Here is an 18,126-nt window from a genome sequence, read left to right as displayed (position 1 = left end):
ACTGCACCGCCAATGTACCCACTACTAAGGTCACGTCTTGCACCGTCGCCAAATAGAATCACGCAATACAGAGTACAGGGTGTAGAAGCATACTTAAACAGGTTACAATAAACAAACACTACTAAAACTCGGATATCAGACTACTTATGCTATATAGCAAAACATTTTAAGGAAGGCTTATAAAATTGATACGTCATGAGAATTTGTTCCTACTCTTAACTGCAGATATTTTTTACATTGTATTAGTAAAGCATTACGTATTTTTTAAATTCTACAGATTTTAAAGTCTTGACCGGATTAAAATATGTGTTTTGCAATTTGCGAACATGACTTCTGAATGGTATCACGGGTGATATCGTAACACGCCTTTACAGACTTTAGTTCTGTCCTTCATTGGAGCAGGCGCGTATTTAATCGTCATCTTTTCGCGTTTATTGGTGGTTCATAGGCTTCAGTTTGATTGGCTTTTCCTGTTCATGCGCTTGCGTTTGTTGAAGAAATATGGCGACGGCATCTGCTGCGTCCACTTTAGGTCGTTCTTTAACTGCCGTGAAGCCGCTTCTGAGTCGTGATTTAGGAGAGGCAAAACGACGTGTTCGGGAACTATATCGGGCATGGTATCGGGAGGTACCTAACACAGGTAAGGGTAATCATGGTGTTATTATGTTTTACGGTGTTCTTTGTTTGACCTTTGCGTGTATTTTCGAAGTTAGTGTATTGTGAGATCTTATATAGTCATATACTGTGCCCATGCGGTTTATGGGAAGGATTTATAAATAACTACTTATGTTATCTAAACTTAGCTTTTTTTTTTTTTTTTTTTTTTTTTTTTTTTATTGCTTTACAATGGTTCCTAATTTATAAACCAGTATAATCGTTTTTATCAGACCTCAACACTACACGAAAAGCTCCCGGCCCACCCTCAAGTACATTAGGATTTTATAGTGCATACAGTCACTTGCTCTATAAACAGCAACGCTATAACTATATACATTTTCCATGTTTTCACCCCTTAGTACTTGGGAGGTGACTGTTACCCCCATTAACCCCTTCGTGACAATGGCTGACTTTATTTCTTGTACCCTTTGTGGCTTTTTTAACATTTCTATGGTGCTTGTGTTTAGCTGTAATTTTTCTCCTTTCCTGTTTACTGAACTCACAAGTTACATATGTTTTTATTTTTCAGGACGACAAGGGCTTTCTTTAGATGTCATGATATTGATTGTATCATACTACTTACTATAAAAAAAAAAGTGTAAAATATGGTGAAAATTCTAGAAAAAAGGACTATTGAAAAATATTTTACTCATCTGTAAAAGCTAATGAAAAAACCTGCTAAATAGATAAGGTTTGTCCTGAGTTTAGAAATAACCAATTTATTTAAAAAAAAATTCTGCACGTAATGGGGTAATAAATACAAGTAGTGTTTTGCAGTTTCAAAACCATTTTTTCCAAATCTGGTAATTCTTCCCCCATGTGCCATTTTGGGTATCTTTGGAGCTGGCCAATGCAATTTACCCCATCAAACCATATATTTATGAAGACTAGACGCCCTAGGGTATTTCAAATGCTGGTATTTTAACTCTTCCCATGCACTAATTCTACCACCTGCCTTTGTCAAAGTTTGCAGTAGTATTTTTTTTTTATTTTTTTTGTGTGTATTTTTTGCCACACATACTCTAGGTATCCTGTGCCCATGTCCTATTTGAGCCTATCCAATTCAGTGTGCACTTAAAAAAAACCATGTATTTTTGAAAACTAGACACCCCAGGGTGTTTTAAATGCTGGTATATGTCACTGTCACACAACACCCCAATATGTGTTCAGCAACATCTGTGTACAGTGATACCCCACATGCATGGGTTTGTTGGGTTCTTTGCGGGCTAAATAGCCACATTTGGGATGTGTGCCTTTTTCAGATTGGAAATGTCTAATGGTCTCATCCTTCCCTGTGTGTTAATTTGGACACTGAATTGGCCAGTTTCAACAATTTACCCCATCAAATCATTCATTTTTTTTTTTTTAGGCATTTAACATTTTAACTCTTTCCATGTGAGAAAATAAAGCGCTAATTTTAGGACTTGCTAATAAAAATATAGATTTTATTTATATACTGTATTTGCTCTATTTTATAGGATGAGGATGTTTTCAGAAAAATACCCCTCATCTTATATTTGAGGTCGTCTTCTATTCAGACCTCAAATAGAGGTCTGACTACAAGACTAAGATCCATATCCACCACAGCACTGCAGGGGCACTGGATCCTCCTGTCTGGTAACCTCTGCTGCTGCCGCCAGTTCCTCAGGGGGGGGGGACCTCTATGACGGAGCACTGGAAGGTCATGTGATGCCGGCGCTCCGTCATGGCGGAAGTACCGGCCAGCAGCAGCGGCTGGCTGCCCCACACTAGGTAGTCTGGAAGTGGCAAATAGGGGGCTAAAAGGCATATCAGGGAGGCAGAGTGGCAAATAGGGGGGTATAAGGCATTCCTGTGGGGCAGATGTGCATAACTGGAAATAAAAACAAATTTTTTTTGTCAAACTTTTTTGTTTTTATTAAATATGGAAAAAAAAGTTTACATGTGAATTATTTACTAGTAAAGCTTTTTCCCTATAGGGTAGTCTTATATTCAGGGTTTATATTCTTTTTCTTTTTTTTTTTTTTCCTAAATTAATATTCAAATTTATAATCAGGGTCATCTTATAATTGAGCAAATAGAGTGTGTATGTAAAATATATATATATATTATATTACTACTAGATTTTTCTTTACATTTAGTTTACTAATTACATAGTGATTAGAAAGCTGGGCTCCATTAATTTGCATGGTTGAATGCAGTACCTGTATTCAACCTGCAATGGGAGCCAGACTTCAACTCCTTTATTTTTATAGCAAATTCACTCCCAATGGCAGTTGTCACTGCTCTCCGGAGGTGAAACAGGTGAGGAGGGCTCTGTTCAAATGCGTTTACAATCTAGATCGAGTTAGGATGTATTATACCAGGGCTCGACAAATCCCAGGCGCCAGGTCGCCATGGCGACAGAGAATTTTGTCCTGGCGCCTAGGTTTTGTCAGCCTCTTACATCCATAAAAAAATGTGGATGTAAGAGGCTGAGTAACCACACGGGGGCGCTGCTGCTGTCTGCCCAGGAGTCTGGGCAGACAGTACAGCCACTCAGAGCCCGAGCCTGAGATCATTCCCACGGAGTGATCCTGTAGGCTGAATCCGCGGTTGCTGCAAAACCAGCAATCGTGTTATCAGCTGCCACAGGCAGCTTCAGGGAAGGGGGTTGTGTGTTGATTGGTTCCCCACACAAGTGTGGGGACCTGACCCAACACCCCCCTGCTGCCTGATCGCTCCATGAGAGCGAAGGTGCAGCGTTAACCCCTTCAATGCCGCGATCGCGGCATTTAGGGGTTAATTCCCGTTTTTGCTGCTCTGCTCAGCAACAGCAAAAAACGAGCCCCCACAAGCCCTTTGATGATTCCTGTAGGCATGGAAGCCTACAGCAGTCATCAAAGACTCCCCTCCCTGCAATGGCTGGTCTATAGACCAGTAATTGTGTCCCAGCTGCCAGAGGCAGCTTCAGGGACAGGGGAGAAGGTTCTTTGGTCTCCACATGAGTGTGGACATCAGCCCCAACACCCCCCTGCTGCCTGATCGCTCCATGAGAGCGACAGTGCAGCGTTAACCCCTTCAATGCCACACTTGTGTATGACACATTCGTGGCATTGCAGGGGTTAACATATTTTTCCCCACAAGCTTGTGGGGACTAAATATCAGTCAATGCTGTGCTCCAATGGAACATCAGCATCGAAAGAGTTAAAAAAAAAAAAACCCAGGGTGCTTCCAGGTCAAACGCTGTGAGTTTAGTAAGTGGGCTGATGATGATCCGATCACTCCTAACCAACTGTTAGTTTAAAAAAATCCTGGCTCCTAACTTTTTTTACATGGCGCCTAGATTCACAACAAATTTGTCAAGCCCTGTATTATACATATACCATTGTTAGGGCTAAACCAGCCACCTTGTTGTAAGTATTGAGCTTAGCAATACAGGAGGGAAGTGTTTAATGCTTAAGTTTGTAAGTCCGAAATATAAATAAATTAAAAAAAAGGTGAGCAGGTTTGAGGGATTTGTTTTTTGAAGGACGAAAGGCAGGCATGACCATGGATAGGCCAGGTGAAGGCATTCCAGAATATGGGGCAGCCAGTGAGAGCTTGAAATCAGAGTAGGGGATACACAGATTGTCTGAGTGGAGAGACAGGCTAGGATTGTATTTACAGTTGGGTGACAAGATGTAAGTAGGGGAACTACTATAAAGAGCTCTTAGCTCCTTATTATAATTGTTTTATATAGAGCCATCAGTCTCTGCAGAGCTGTACAAAGGGTAGACAGGACATAATGATTAGTATTTAACATAGCAAGATTACATACAGAAACCATTAAAGGCCACCATGAGGAGCATTTCAAAATCCTGACTTTTAAAGAACCCTGAAGTTTACAGGCAGCCAGTGAAGAGACAGAGGGGAGAGGCATTAGTAAAGCGATTGGAGAAGAAAAGTCTGGCAGCAGCATTCATGGTGGCTAGACCAGTTAAGACAGTTACAATAATCAAGGCCGGAGATATTGAGGACATGGATACGAGCCTTAGTGGCATCTTATGTTAAGAAGCGTTGGATGCGGACAGACTGAATGCGGGGAGTGAAGGATAGAGCTAAGGATGAAGCAAAGGCAGTGAGCATGGGAGGATGGAGACATGATTGCACCATTGACAATGAGAGAATGCTGGCAATGGAGGGGAGGCTATGGAAAGTTCAGTTTTTGCTTTTTAGGAAACGAGAAGACAGAGTTGGATCATGTAACTAACTGCCTTACCTCTCTCTTTAAGAGTGAGAGATCAGGAGTGGATAGGTAATCTCGGTGTCCTCCGCATGCATGTGGCATTGAAAGCCAAAGGATGAGAAGTTTGCCAAACGTGGTAGTGTAGAGAACAGAAGGGGTCTTATAACTGAGCCTTGGGGTGCTCACAGTGAGAGAAGTGTTATCAGAGAGAGAGATGTTGAAGGCATGATCAGAAAGGTAGGATGTAAGTAAAGTCTTCTCAGTAGAATGTTGAGAACAGAATGCGGATTGAAGAGTCGAGTCAGGAGTTGCAGTCAAGACACTTCATGTGGTTAAGAGCGTAGAAGGCAATCGGCAACTGCCCTCTTTGCTCAGCTGGTGTTGCTGCAATACCTTGACATACAAAAAAAATGTAGGGACCCATACGATTCATATTCATCATATTGAATGCCTATGTGCATTTCGGTTATGGTGGAGGCTGGCGGTTTAAAAAAAAAAAAAAAAAAGCTTCCTAAACTCAGCCAGTGTTGCTGAAGTGCCTCGATGATATAAAGACATTCATCAACAGACTCTCCTGTGACCTTTTAGCAGCCAACAGTTACAGCAGCCAGTCATACAAGTCTGAGGAAAAAAAATAGACCAGCTATATCATGACATCAGAAGGGAAATCATCCAGTTCAAAGAAAATGTGTCAAAAATTTTAAAAAGATAAAATAAAGATTGAGAGAGTTCTAAAGTTGATGGGGTGTCTTCTAGGGCTGCAACAATTAATCGATAATGAAAATCGCTGCCAACGAATTTCATTATCGATTAGTTGAATCGATTTTTATCGATTCTAAAATGAGGGTTTTTTTTTTTTTTTTAGAGCAAATGCTCTGAAAAATACCCCTCGTTTTATAATTAGTTTCATTCAGTGTGACTCACAGCAGTTACTACTTACAGTCCCTCCCTGCAGTCACTCTGCTGATTGGCCCTGACCCTTTTTCTCCCAGTCCCACTGCCGATCTGAGTATAACATTAATATTTGGGCTGCTTAAACTTAGGGAAGCTGGGGCTTAATTTGTTCAGATATGGTTAATGGGGTACTTAGGGGAGTGGCGAGTATGAATTTTATGATAAAACGAGTTCAATAACTATGCAATACATTTATTTTTCAAATTTCAGGTCCCAGAATTAACGTGAGGAAATACGGTATAATTTAATTACAGCCAAACATGCACGGCAGAAATGTTAAAACATTGTCACAAAGGGTACAAAAACAGCTGTCATTTTAAGGGGTTAAATATATCCGACCAATAAATTCTTAACCCCTTAAGGACCGGGCTCGTTTTTTCTTTTTGTACCCTGTGGGACCGAGGCTGTTTTAATACTTTTGTGGTGCTTGTGTTCAGCTGGAATTCTCTCCTCACCCATTTAGTGTACCCACATAAGTTATATATTTTTTTTTTCAGGACAAGATGGGCTTTCTTCAGATACCATTATTTTGATCGTATCATCTTATTTACTATAAAAAAAACTTTTATTTGAAAAATCTTTTACTCTGTTTTTTGTAAGTTATAGGGCAATAAGTACAAGCAGCGTTTTGATTTCCAAACCTCTTTGGAACATCTTTGAAGCCGGTTAACTCAATTTAACCCATTCAAACCATATATTTTTGAAAACTAGACACCCCAGGGTATTTCAAATGCTGTTATTTTAACCCTTTCCATGCAACAGTTATACAACCACACTTTGTCATAGTAATTTTATTTTAATTTTTTTCGCACGAATTGTACTTTAGTTATAGATATACAGGTTCTGGTATATGTCACTGCCAATGTGTGTTCAGGAACATCTCCTGAGTGCAGTGATACCCGACATGCATGGGTTTGTCGTGTTTGAGATTTAAAATGCCACATTTGGAAAGTGCGCTTTTTTTTTTTTTCTCCATTTTGGTCAGTCTGTACCTATGCCCTATCTTTGAGCTCGGCCACTCCAATTTACCCCATCAGCTTTTTTTTTTTTTTTTTATGTTAGACATCCCTTGGGTATTTGAAGTGCTTTTATTTTTAACTTTAAGATTTTTGAGAAATTTTAGCACTTGCTCAAAATAATTAACTTTATATTTATTTTTTTAATACTTTTTTTAATATTTTTTATACAGATTTTGCTGGTACTGGATGGTTCACTGCATAATTATTTTTAAATGTTAGCACATTTTTTTTTTTATTTAATATTTTACTAATGTGATTAGAAAGCTGGGCTCCATTGACTTTCATCTTGTTTTTTTTTTTGTTTTTTTCCCGGGCCGCCGCCATCTTGCTGATGGCGAAGATCACCGGCGGCTGCGACCGCTCTCCGGAGTGGTCACAGCCCATCCAGAGGTAAGTGTTTGGTGTCGCTGGATGCCTCCTGATCGAGGCATTCCAGCGACACCATTCGTTGATCGCCTCCTAAACTCTTTTAAAACGGGCGTGTACAATGTATGGCGGCTGTTGACGCCCCGGGGAGGGGCCAGACTGCCCTTCACTTACGCTGAGGCTGCAGTGAAAGTTCCTGTCAGTAACGGAGCCAGGTAGAGAGGCAGAGTGCCGTATGGGAGGGGGAGGAGCCAGAGTGGTGTATGGGAGGGTGGCTCCCATACATCACTCTGCCTCTCTACCCGGCTCCGTTACTGACAGGAACTTTCACTGCAGCCTCAGCGTAAGTGAAGGGCAGTAACGGAGGCTGGCTGTGCGCATCGTGCAGACCCCCACCGGCTGACAGAAAATCATCCTCTCTGTCAGCCGGTGGGGGTCTGCATCGCACAGACAGCCTCCGTTACTCACCTTCACTTACGCTGAGGCTTCTATGAAGCTGCAATGAAAGTTCCTGTCGGTAACGGAGCCGGGTAGAGAGGCAGAGCGGTGTATGGGAGGGGGGAGGAGTCAGAGTGGTGTATGGGAGCCACCCTTCCATACACCACTCTGGCTCCTCCCCCTCCCATACGGCACTCTGCCTCTCTACCCGGCTCCCTTGTGTCTTGTGAACCTCCGTTGATGACAGGAGGCAGAGTGGAGTATGGGATGGGGGAGGAGGCAGAGTGGTGTATGGGAGGAGGCAGATGGTGTATGGGAGGGGGGAGGAGGCAGAGTGGTGTATGGGAGGAGGCAGATGGTGTATGGGAGGGGGGAGGAGCCAGAGTGGTGTATGGGTGAGTTATAGTGGTGTATGGGGGGTATTATGAATTTCAGGGCATATAGGGGGTATAAGGCATATCGATATTAGGCATATCAGGGGGGGCATAAAACATATCTGGGGTAAAAGGTATATCGGGGCTCAGTTGCATATCACTAGCATATAAGAGGTGTAAGGCATATATGGGGGCAGAGTGGCAAGCTGGGGGTCAGATGTGCATAACCAGGGGCAGTTTGGTAAATAAAAAAAAAAATTTAAACAAGGCTTTTTTCTCATAGTTTTTATTAAATATGAAAAATAGCTAACATATGAATTAATATTTACTAATAACTTTGTATTAAAACCTAGTTTGAGAAACACTGGGTTCTTGTAGCTTTCATTATTATGTCAGTAAAATAAGAAGGTGAATAGAGAGGCCATTGTGATAAAGAGATGAAAGTGTAAATTGTACGTTTTTTATTACATTAATTTTTTTTCCAATTTAAAATAAAAAAAATTATCCGATTAATCGAAAAAATAATCGGCCAACTAATCGATTATTAAAATAATCGTTAGTTGCAGCCCTAGTCTTGTTTGCTTTCTACTTAAACAGCGCTGCAAGTTGAGTTAATTGCCAGGAAAGCATTGAAAGATGGGAAGGATGGCAAAGTGTAAATTGTACACTTGCACTTTTGTTTAAATGTTTTTTGTTTTTTTTTGGAATACCATGTTGGGTTATGCCACTCAGTGCACATCTTGCCACATGCATGCACTCCTAGAGCAAATGCCCCAAGGGCTATATTATTGTGAGTGTGAGTAAGTAGCCCACTTGCAATCCAAGGTAGTGGATCTAAGAGCAACTTGCAACGCTGAGGGGCTTTGACAATATGGAGAGGAACCTACTACTTAATGAGCAAGCACTGGCTGGGGAGAGAGAAGGTGTGTAGAGATCAGAGTTTGGCAAGTTGCGAGAGGGAAAACAGTAGTAGCAGGTCTTGTCATTTTCTCGTAGTACATTTTGTACATTCAGGGCAAAAAGGGCTTTCTTTAGATACCATTATTTTCATCATATCTAATTTACTATAAATATTTATATAAAATATGGGGGGGGGTGTTAAAAAAATAAATAAATACATTTTTAAAAAAAATGACTTTCTCACTTTTCTTTGAAAAATCTTTTACTTATCTGCAAAAACTAATGGAAAAACCTGCGAAATAGATTCTATTTGTCCTGAGTTTCCCACTTTTTTTTTTTTTTTTTTTTTTTTTTTTCTTCTGCACATTATGGGGCAATAAGTACCAGTAGCGTTTTGCTATTTCAAAACCATTTTGTCCCCAAATCTAGTCATTCTGCCCCCTTTGCTATTTCAGGCATCTGAGGGCAGCCAATGCAATTTACCCCATCAAACTATATATTTTTAAAAACTAGACACCCCAAGGTATTTTAAATGCTGGTATCTAAAGCCTTTCCATGTGCTAATTCTACCACTAGCCTTTGTCAAACTTTATGGTAGCCAACATTTTTTGTATTGTACTCCTGGTATAAACTTACTGCTCCTGGTATGTCTATGTCAAACACCCCAATATGCGTTCAGCAACATCTCCTGAGTGCAGTGATACCCCACATGCGTGGGTTTGTGTGGAGGTAAAAGACCACATTTGTGAGGTTTATGTTTTGGTGGTTTTTTTTTTGCGATTTAGACATCTGGTCAGCCTGTGCCAATGTCCCATATTTGGGACATCTTTGAAGCTAGCCAATTCAATTTACCTCATCAAATCCAATATTTTCACTTTCCATGTGGGAATTTTTAGGGAAGATATAGCCCTAATTGTAGGACATGCTCATAAAAAAAAAAAAACAAACAAAAAAAACAAAAACGTATATATTTGCACTTTTTTTTGGTGACAGTGGGGAATTTTTACATGTTACCATATATATTTTTTTTGAATCACAGCTGAGGTTGTGTAGCCCACCAGATCTGCACCCCCCCTAGTTTGGCCGGTCTGTGTCTATGCCCTATCTTTTGAGCCAGGCCACTCGCTGAACGCCTCGTGATCGATGCCATAAATTGTCATTTAGGAGGCGATCAGAAACTGGAAGTAGCACAGTATGTGAAGATGATGCTGCCGCAGAATACTCTCTGGGTGGGAAAAAAAAATCGTATGGGTTTTGTAAGTCCCTGATTACTTGGCAGTGACCATTAGTAAAACAATTTAAAAAAAATTAAAATTAAAGGAACAGTAACATAGAGCTTGCACAACACAAATGTAATCCATAGATTGCCTTTTCCTAATTTAGAATATACATAACCCCACTCAAACCATCAACCATAACGTTATGACCACCTGCCTAACATTGCGTAGACCTCATGTGGTGTCTGGCACCAAGATGTTAGCAGCAGATCCTTTATGTCCTGTAAGTTGTGAGGTGGGTCCTCTCTAGCAGGGGTCCCCAACCACCGGACCACGTACTGGCAACTGGGTCACGTATGTGTATGTAATCTTATGTGTGACTGCCTGTGTGTGTCAGGACCCGGGCAAGCTGGTCGGGTAGGAGTCCAGGTGCAGGGTTTAATAGGGGTTCTGTCTGTACCAGGGATGCACCGATATATGTGCATTATCGGCAAAATGCCGAAACGCAAAAAACGGCCGAAAATCGTCTGCAGGGGCTGGGCTGCTTACTTGTGCGTTGGTCGCACAGTGTGTAAGCAGCGTGAATGCACATGGCGGTGATGTGAATGCACATGGCGGTGATGTGAATGCACATGGCGGTCATGTGAATGCACATGGCGGTCATGTGAATGCACATCACATGACTCTGCCGCCTGCCTTCTTCCCCTGGGGGCCGGGTACAGCCGGGACCCTGCAGAAGTCACAAAAACCAATCACTGCTAATATATGTATGATTAACAGCAATTACATTCCTATCTGTTTTTATTTTTTAAGCAAAAGTACAGAGATCGATGATTCAGTCCTATTTTGGGACTTTTATCAAGACTTGCTGCCATATCGTGTGCAAACCCTTAACCTTCAAAAATAATACTAAGCTATATATTTCTTGAATATTTTTATTTTTTTTTTAAACTTTTTATTAATTTTTAACAAAGAACAAGAACATTGTGACAAAACGATACAGCCACTGTCTCAGAGACGTCAAGGAACAGGACACAGTCCCAAATAAGGGAGACAAGCGACACAATAACATTCAAAGAAAAAACAAAAAACGAAAACAAGCCCCCCCACCCCACCCACCCAACAACCATTTAAACCCATGGCCATGGACAGAGAAAGAAAAGAAAAAAGAAAATGCATAAATACATATCTATACATGTTGTTCGTCAGTTGTCTAGTCAAACATAGTAACAACTTAGGCGCAAGGGGTAGCACCTCGGAGTAAGCGGGCAGTGAACCACGAGGTATCCTGAAAAGTATGTATAATTCGTGCCTTAAGGGGTTCGTCCAACGTTTTAATAAAGGTTTCCCATTTCGTAAAGAAACGCCTAGTACCCTTGTCTTTATTGAGGGAAGCATCCAACCAGTCCATTTGAAGCAAATACAACAATTTAGTACGAACCAGGGACAGAGATGGTGGGGACGCCTGTATCCAATGATGCAAAATGGATTTCCTAGCCACTGCCAAAATTATCTTTATTAATGTCACATCCCTGGATCCCCCCATCCTAACAAGGCCATGAATGGCCGCCGCCGGGTCAATACAATAAGCAGCAGTTGATAACTGCCTCAAAAAGGTTTGGATAGTAGTCCAGAAGACACGAATCAGAGGGCAAGCCCAAAAATTATGAAACAGGTCAGCACCTGCAAAACCACATTTTGGGCAAGCGTCCACTGGTATTATGCCGATTAAAAATTGTCTATGGGGAGATAAGTAGGCCTGATGCGCTATCTTAAGTTGCATGTCTAGGTAGGAGCTAGCAGGTAATAATTTACAGGTGGTCAGTGTGCTATGAAGCAGATCATCACCCGTGACATCAGGAAAATGTGTGGACCACGCTAGTAAGCCTTTCGGCAAATAGTCATGGTGAGGTATGGTGTGTATCAGTTTGTAGATAAACTTCGTAGACGTCGGAGCAGAAGAAGGCTGCCTAAGCTGTCCACCAAGGGGACTGGTCCAGTCTGGCAGTGTGAGAGGGCCCAACTGCGACCTGACTAAACTCTGTACTTGCAAGTATGCGAACCAAGGTATGGTAATAGATACAAGTCTATCCCTACAAGAAATCAAGGGCAGAAGCGTCCTTGAGGAATGGTCCAAAAAGGGGGCAATAGTGCGTATCCCCTGTGTCGCCCAGACCTGAAAAACGGCGGACGCCTGACCATTCTGAAAAATCGGGTTTTGAAGAAAAGGCTGGAATAAAGAGTATCGCCATTGGAGACCCAAGCGGAGTCTGACCAACTTCCAGGATTTTATAGTGGAGTAAAGCAAAGGATTGTCCCTAACATGTGGGGGAAGTTGAGTGTAGGGTGTGTGGAGAAGGGCCTGGATAGCAACAGAGGGGCTAAAACACTGATCCAACTTAGTCTGCGTAAGTGGTGGAGCAAGAGATCCAGTCCACCGCATAGCGATATAAGGCCGCAACATTATAATCCCTAATGACAGGGAGGTTAAGACCTAATTTTGATTGTTCACGCTGCAAACCAAAGGTCGCGATTTTGGTTTTTTTGTGATTCCAAATAAAACGTCGAAATAAAGTATTCAGGAGTGTCTCATCGACTCGTTTAAGAAAAAGTGGCAAGGACTGGAAAAGATATAGCAATTTGGGGAATGTCACCATCTTAAGAAGGGCTATCCTCCCAGAAAAAGAGAGCGGCAAATGTTTCCAACCCTGCAATTCCCGTGCGATCTTCCTAACCATAGGTCTATAGTTGAAGCTATAGAGATGAGTCGGGCACTTGGGTATCTTCACCCCCAGATATAAGAGCGACTTCGATCCCCACTGTATTCCCAGATGAGGCATGCCTGGGGGGCATCTCAAGGGGCGCAGACACAAAGCCCGGGATTTAACCCTATTAACGACAAACCCCGTAACCTTCCCGTACGTATCCAACTGGTCAAAAATAAGCGGTATGGTAAGACGCGGGTGAGTAATATAGAGAAGGACATCATCCGCGAATGCATAAGCTTTCAATTGATGGGGACCCACATCAATACCCGGGATATTGCGAGATAAAAGAAACAACCTCAGCAAAGGATCCAAAGCTAAATTAAAAAGCAGCGGTGAAAGGGGACATCCCTGACGTACACCCCGTTCCATGAGAATCGGGGGAGAATCCAACCCATTAGTCGTAATGACCGTGGAGGGAGAACAATATAACTGCCGAATTAATGTCAAAAAGGTGTGGCCAAAATGTTGGAATTTTAGAACCCGACACAAATGGGACCAGGAGACTTGGTCAAATGCCTTTTCAGCGTCTAAACTTAAAATGGTAGGATAGGAATTGGGGGGAAGGGAGGGAGAAGCTAAAGTAGCTGCAATAGCCGCACGGATACCCTGTACCGAGTGCCGCCCCCTTAAAAATCCCAGTTGCTGAGGGCAGATAATGAAAGGCAAGATGGTTTGCAGGCGATCAGCATAGATTTTCGCCAAGATCTTCATGTCTTGGTTGATTAAAGTGATCGGTCTGTAGGAAGGTATTAATGTGGCATCTCTACCCGGCTTAGGTAGTAAGTAATTAGCAATGTTAGGCTTATCCAGAATAATGGAATTAAACAACGATGTCAGTGACCCCCTTAATGTGCGGCTGAAGGCTTTTATAGAATTCGGCTGGGTAGCCATCGGGACGCGGAGCCCTTTTGTTGTGTAAGGACGATATGGTGGACTGGACATCCGCCTCCAAAATAGGAGCGTCCAAGATGTCTCTGTGTGCTGGGGTAAGCTTGGGTAAAGATGCCCGCCGAAGCAGGCCAATCCCAATATCAAAATCATCCGGAGCGGCTTTATAAAGAGTGGAGAAATAATCTTGAAAAAGTTTATTAATAACCGTGGGCGATGTCTCAAGTATATTTAGTGGGGTTTTAATGTGTGTGTGATGTTATGTCTGAGAACCTTTGGCTTAGCCATAGTTGCTAACAGGCTACCCGATTTGTTTCCCCATTTAAAAAAACGTGCACGAGTATAGTCCATCTGGGACTGAGCTCGAGCCTGTAAAAAGGTATCCAAAAGTTCCTTAGTGGTAAAATAACGAGCTTTTGTGACGTCAGTGGGGTCACGGATATACTCTAAATACGCTACACTCATATCCTGACTAAGGCTAGTAAATTTATCATTCCAGTCTGTCACGGAGCTGGCTAGTCCGACCGACTACCTCCGCTGTCTTGTGCTCCCTTAGCCTGGGACAACACACTTTCCCCGGTTCCCCAGTCACTAGCCGAAACTCAGTGTAGGGTAAAACCAAACGAAAACTGATTTATTTTAGACACACAGAGCTGGATATATCCAGCAAAACACACATTAACATAAAACAAGATATTGGGACACAAACCTCCCCCTTAATCTGCCTCTGAGACAACAGGGGCAGTAACGGGATTAACAATACAATAGGGGGGAGACTGATTTATACAACATTAAACATCAAAGAATGGTGGTCACTCCCTGGTGGCAGATCCTGGCTGTCTGCCGGAGATAATCCCCTCAGCCAGTGATGAGATGATACTGCTGGGGGTAGCCACAGAAGTCTCTACAAACCCAGGGCCCATAGTCAATAGGGAGGAGGCTGGCAGTCAGGCTTCTCCAGTGGCCCCAGTGATGGAGGCTTCCGTCACAATTCTCCCCCCTTCGAATTGGACTGACATAGGATGAGACCCCAAACGGGTTGACTCCGTAGTCAGTCAGTTTATTTGGCCCATTAATTCCCTCCCAAAATTGGTGCTCCTGCTGCTGCTGGGGAGATGGGCCGGCTGCGCCATCTCCCGGGTACCGCTGGGGAGTGATGCCGCCTGCATCCCCTCCCTGGTGCTCCTGTTGCCGTTGAGGAGAGAGTTCCGGTTGATCCGGTCCTGGAATTAGGTTCTGCTGCTGGGGGGGCGGGTTGGCCGCTGTATCTCCCTGAACTCCTGCAGCTTTGGTAGGTGCTGGGCAGAGGCCAGCGATGCTCTGCCTGGTTGCCAGCACTTCAGCTGGGGTTAGGGAATCTTGTGGGTCGGCCTGCCGCTGGGGAGGGAGGGCCGGTTCCTTTGCTCCCGGACATGTGAGCTGCCGCTGGGAAGATGGACCTGCTGTCACATCTCTCGGTTCCTCCCACTGCCGCTGGGGAGGAAAAACAAGTTCCTCCGCTCCCGGACATGTGAGCTGCCGCTGGGGAGAAGGGCTGGCTGTCACATATCCCTGTAGTCATTGCAGATGTGGGGCAGAAGCCAGCAGCGCTCTGCCCTGTTGCCAGCTCTTCAGATGGGACTAAGAGATCTGGGCAGACTGCCCAGCATTCTGAGGCCCCCGGTGTGGAGACTGCAGTGTTATCCACCCCTCTTGGGTTAACGTCCTCAGATGTAAAATCAGTTAGATCCACAATCTCTGGATCTGGTTGTGGAGCACAGTCGCACAGCTCCAGTATCGGATCTGGATTAGCTGCCCAGTATCCCTCTGACTCAGGGGTGGAGACCGCAGTCCCATCCACCCCGCCTGGGTCAACACCCTCAGCTGACCACTCAATCACATCCACAAAATCCATACAATCCCTGGACACTGGGGCATTCTGTTGAACGCGGTCAAACAGTTTTTTATACGCCTTCTCCAGTTCCCACTCCTGCGTAATTAAAAAGTCTAAATCACCTTTAAGTCCTAGTGCATCTGGGAGGTCCCACTCCCTGAAATCCCGGATGTCCTCAATCCGCCACTCCGCTGTACTGCCGAAGTCCGGATCCTCCTGAAGACTATCCCATAATAATCCAGGGCCACCAAAGTCATAGCCCTCTGGAGAACAATCTTTCGCAGCTCCCCAATATGCTTGCTCTGTATACCACTGCAGAGCCCTATAGTGATCTTCCAGCTCTACCTCCTGTTGGACCAGCTTGTCCAATTCGGATACCCATTGCTCCTGGGGTTGCTGTCCCAGGAAAGACATCCGTAGTTCCCGCTGGTCTCTAATCTTTTGTTCGGAGCTTGGAAGACACCGACCCCGGCGTATAACAGCCCTCTGCCATACTGACCGTCGAACCACTTGCCTCAGGTTCTGGTATTGTTCTGTAGGCAAAGCAGTGGTGTAGCAGGAGAGGATGACCCGCAGCAGTCCCTGGAATTCGGATACCACATCCATGTCCTTGTCAAGGCGACCGAAGTCTGCCGTCCTGTCGGTCAATCCCGGTAGAAAGTAAGTGTCCCTCAGACTAAGAAGAAATCCCACCGCTTGCCACCAATGTCACGGAGCTGGCTAGTCCGACCGACTACCTCCGCTGTCTTGTGCTCCCTTAGCCTGGGACAACACACTTTCCCCGGTTCCCCAGTCACTAGCCGAAACTCAGTGTAGGATAAAACCAAACGAAAACTGATTTATTTTAGACACACAGAGCTGGATATATCCAGCAAAACACACATTAACATAAAACAAGATATTGGGACACAAACCTCCCCCTTAATCTGCCTCTCAGAGACAACAGGGGCAGTAACGGGATTAACAATACAATAGGGGGGGAGACTGATTTATACAACATTAAACATCAAAGAATGGTGGTCACTCCCTGGTGGCAGATCCTGGCTGTCTGCCGGAGATAATCCCCTCAGCCAGTGATGAGATGATACTGCTGGGGGTAGCCACAGAAGTCTCTACAAACCCAGGGCCCATAGTCAATAGGGAGGAGGCTGGCAGTCAGGCTTCTCCAGTGGCCCCAGTGATGGAGGCTTCCGTCACACAGTCTTTTCTGATTAGAAGCGTAGGAGATAATATGGCCTCTCAACACCACCTTCGCAGTTTCCCAAAACAGAGTCGGGTTGTCTGCGTGTTCACAGTTGTCGTCTACAAAATTGCCCCATGTAGCTTCTAAGAATAGTTTGAAATCATCGTTAATAAGGTAGTGAGGAAATCGCCAGTGACGTGTATACGGCGTGACAGAACCCAAAGTCAACCGCAAAGTGATAGGGGCATGATCGGAAATAACAATGTTGTGTATGGAGGGGTGGGTAACATGAGGGATAAGAGAGGGAGACACCAAAAAAAAATCTATACGGGACAGGGAGCAGTGTGCCCTAGAAGCATGAGTGTAATCCCTTGTTGTGGGGTGCGATACCCGCCAAGGATCCACAAGGCATAAACGATGCGTCAATAAGCGGACCCCTGTGAGGTCGTCCGTCTGTAAGAGTCTGTGAGAACCCTGCCTGTCCAGTCTAGAGTCCAGCACAGAGTTAAAATCGCCCCCCACAATAACATCAGAAAAATCAACAGTAGTTAACAAATCAAATAGTGTACAGTAAAAAGATTCATTAGGGGCATTTGGAGCATAGACATTAATCAAAAGCAAGCGTTTGCGTTCTATCGCAACATCCAGTAATATTTCTTGAATATTTAATTGACGATAACTCCCTTGCCTTTCAATGTGATTCACAGCAACCATACTTCGTCCTAGAACAGATTTTTTTAATTTTTATTTTTTCATGTTCTAAGCGTATTTGAGGAGGGATGTGTCTCCTGAGCACGTGGATAACAAACATGAGTGTGCAAAGCACAGATTTGTTTATGCAGGTCTGAGCTGACAAAAGTACTGACCTTGCACATCATCCCTGTGGGCATGTCAGACGTTAGAGCTCTGATGTTCCTGTAACGGGTTCACCAAGAGAGCTGTAGTCACTCCCAGAGATCACCCAGATGTATCTGCCTGTTGTCTCCAAAAATCACTTCCTGCACCAGACAGCATGCACAATTTGGAACCCTGCTATGTGTGTCCAATAAGTAGACACAACTACCTTAAATTGAGTACAGCAGGAATGAACATTTTATTGAACAGAATATAGCATATTTATCCACAGAAACAGACAGGTTTTAAACAGGAGAAAAGGACTATCACATCAGTACATAATTGAATTGCATAAAACAAAGAAATAAAGTGCTGCACAAAATGTACAAATGCCACCACAATATGTGCAGAAATTAAATACTTAAATTCATTAAAGTGGATTCTTCAATAGGTTCCTCTGTTGGGAAGC

General features: G+C 43.6%; 1 protein-coding gene across 1 annotated transcript in view; it reads left to right on the top strand.

The window, feature by feature from the left end:
- Positions 1-501: 501 nt before the first annotated feature.
- The window catches only part of LOC149271751 (NADH dehydrogenase [ubiquinone] 1 alpha subcomplex subunit 6-like), a 29,173-nt gene continuing 11,548 nt past the window's right edge, over positions 502-18,126 (top strand). The window contains exon 1 of the mRNA XM_089507147.1: positions 502-640. Coding sequence (XP_089363273.1) covers positions 502-640 — 139 coding nt within the window. The remainder of the gene's footprint in view (positions 641-18,126) is intronic.

The sequence above is a fragment of the Sceloporus occidentalis genome, unplaced genomic scaffold (assembly GCF_023333645.1).
Source record: "Sceloporus occidentalis isolate IW3139 unplaced genomic scaffold, rSceOcc1.0.p SCAF_464, whole genome shotgun sequence".
Lineage (NCBI taxonomy): Eukaryota > Metazoa > Chordata > Lepidosauria > Squamata > Phrynosomatidae > Sceloporus > Sceloporus occidentalis.
Note: the sequence above shows the minus strand (reverse complement) of the source record. Positions and strands in the feature narration are given on the sequence as shown.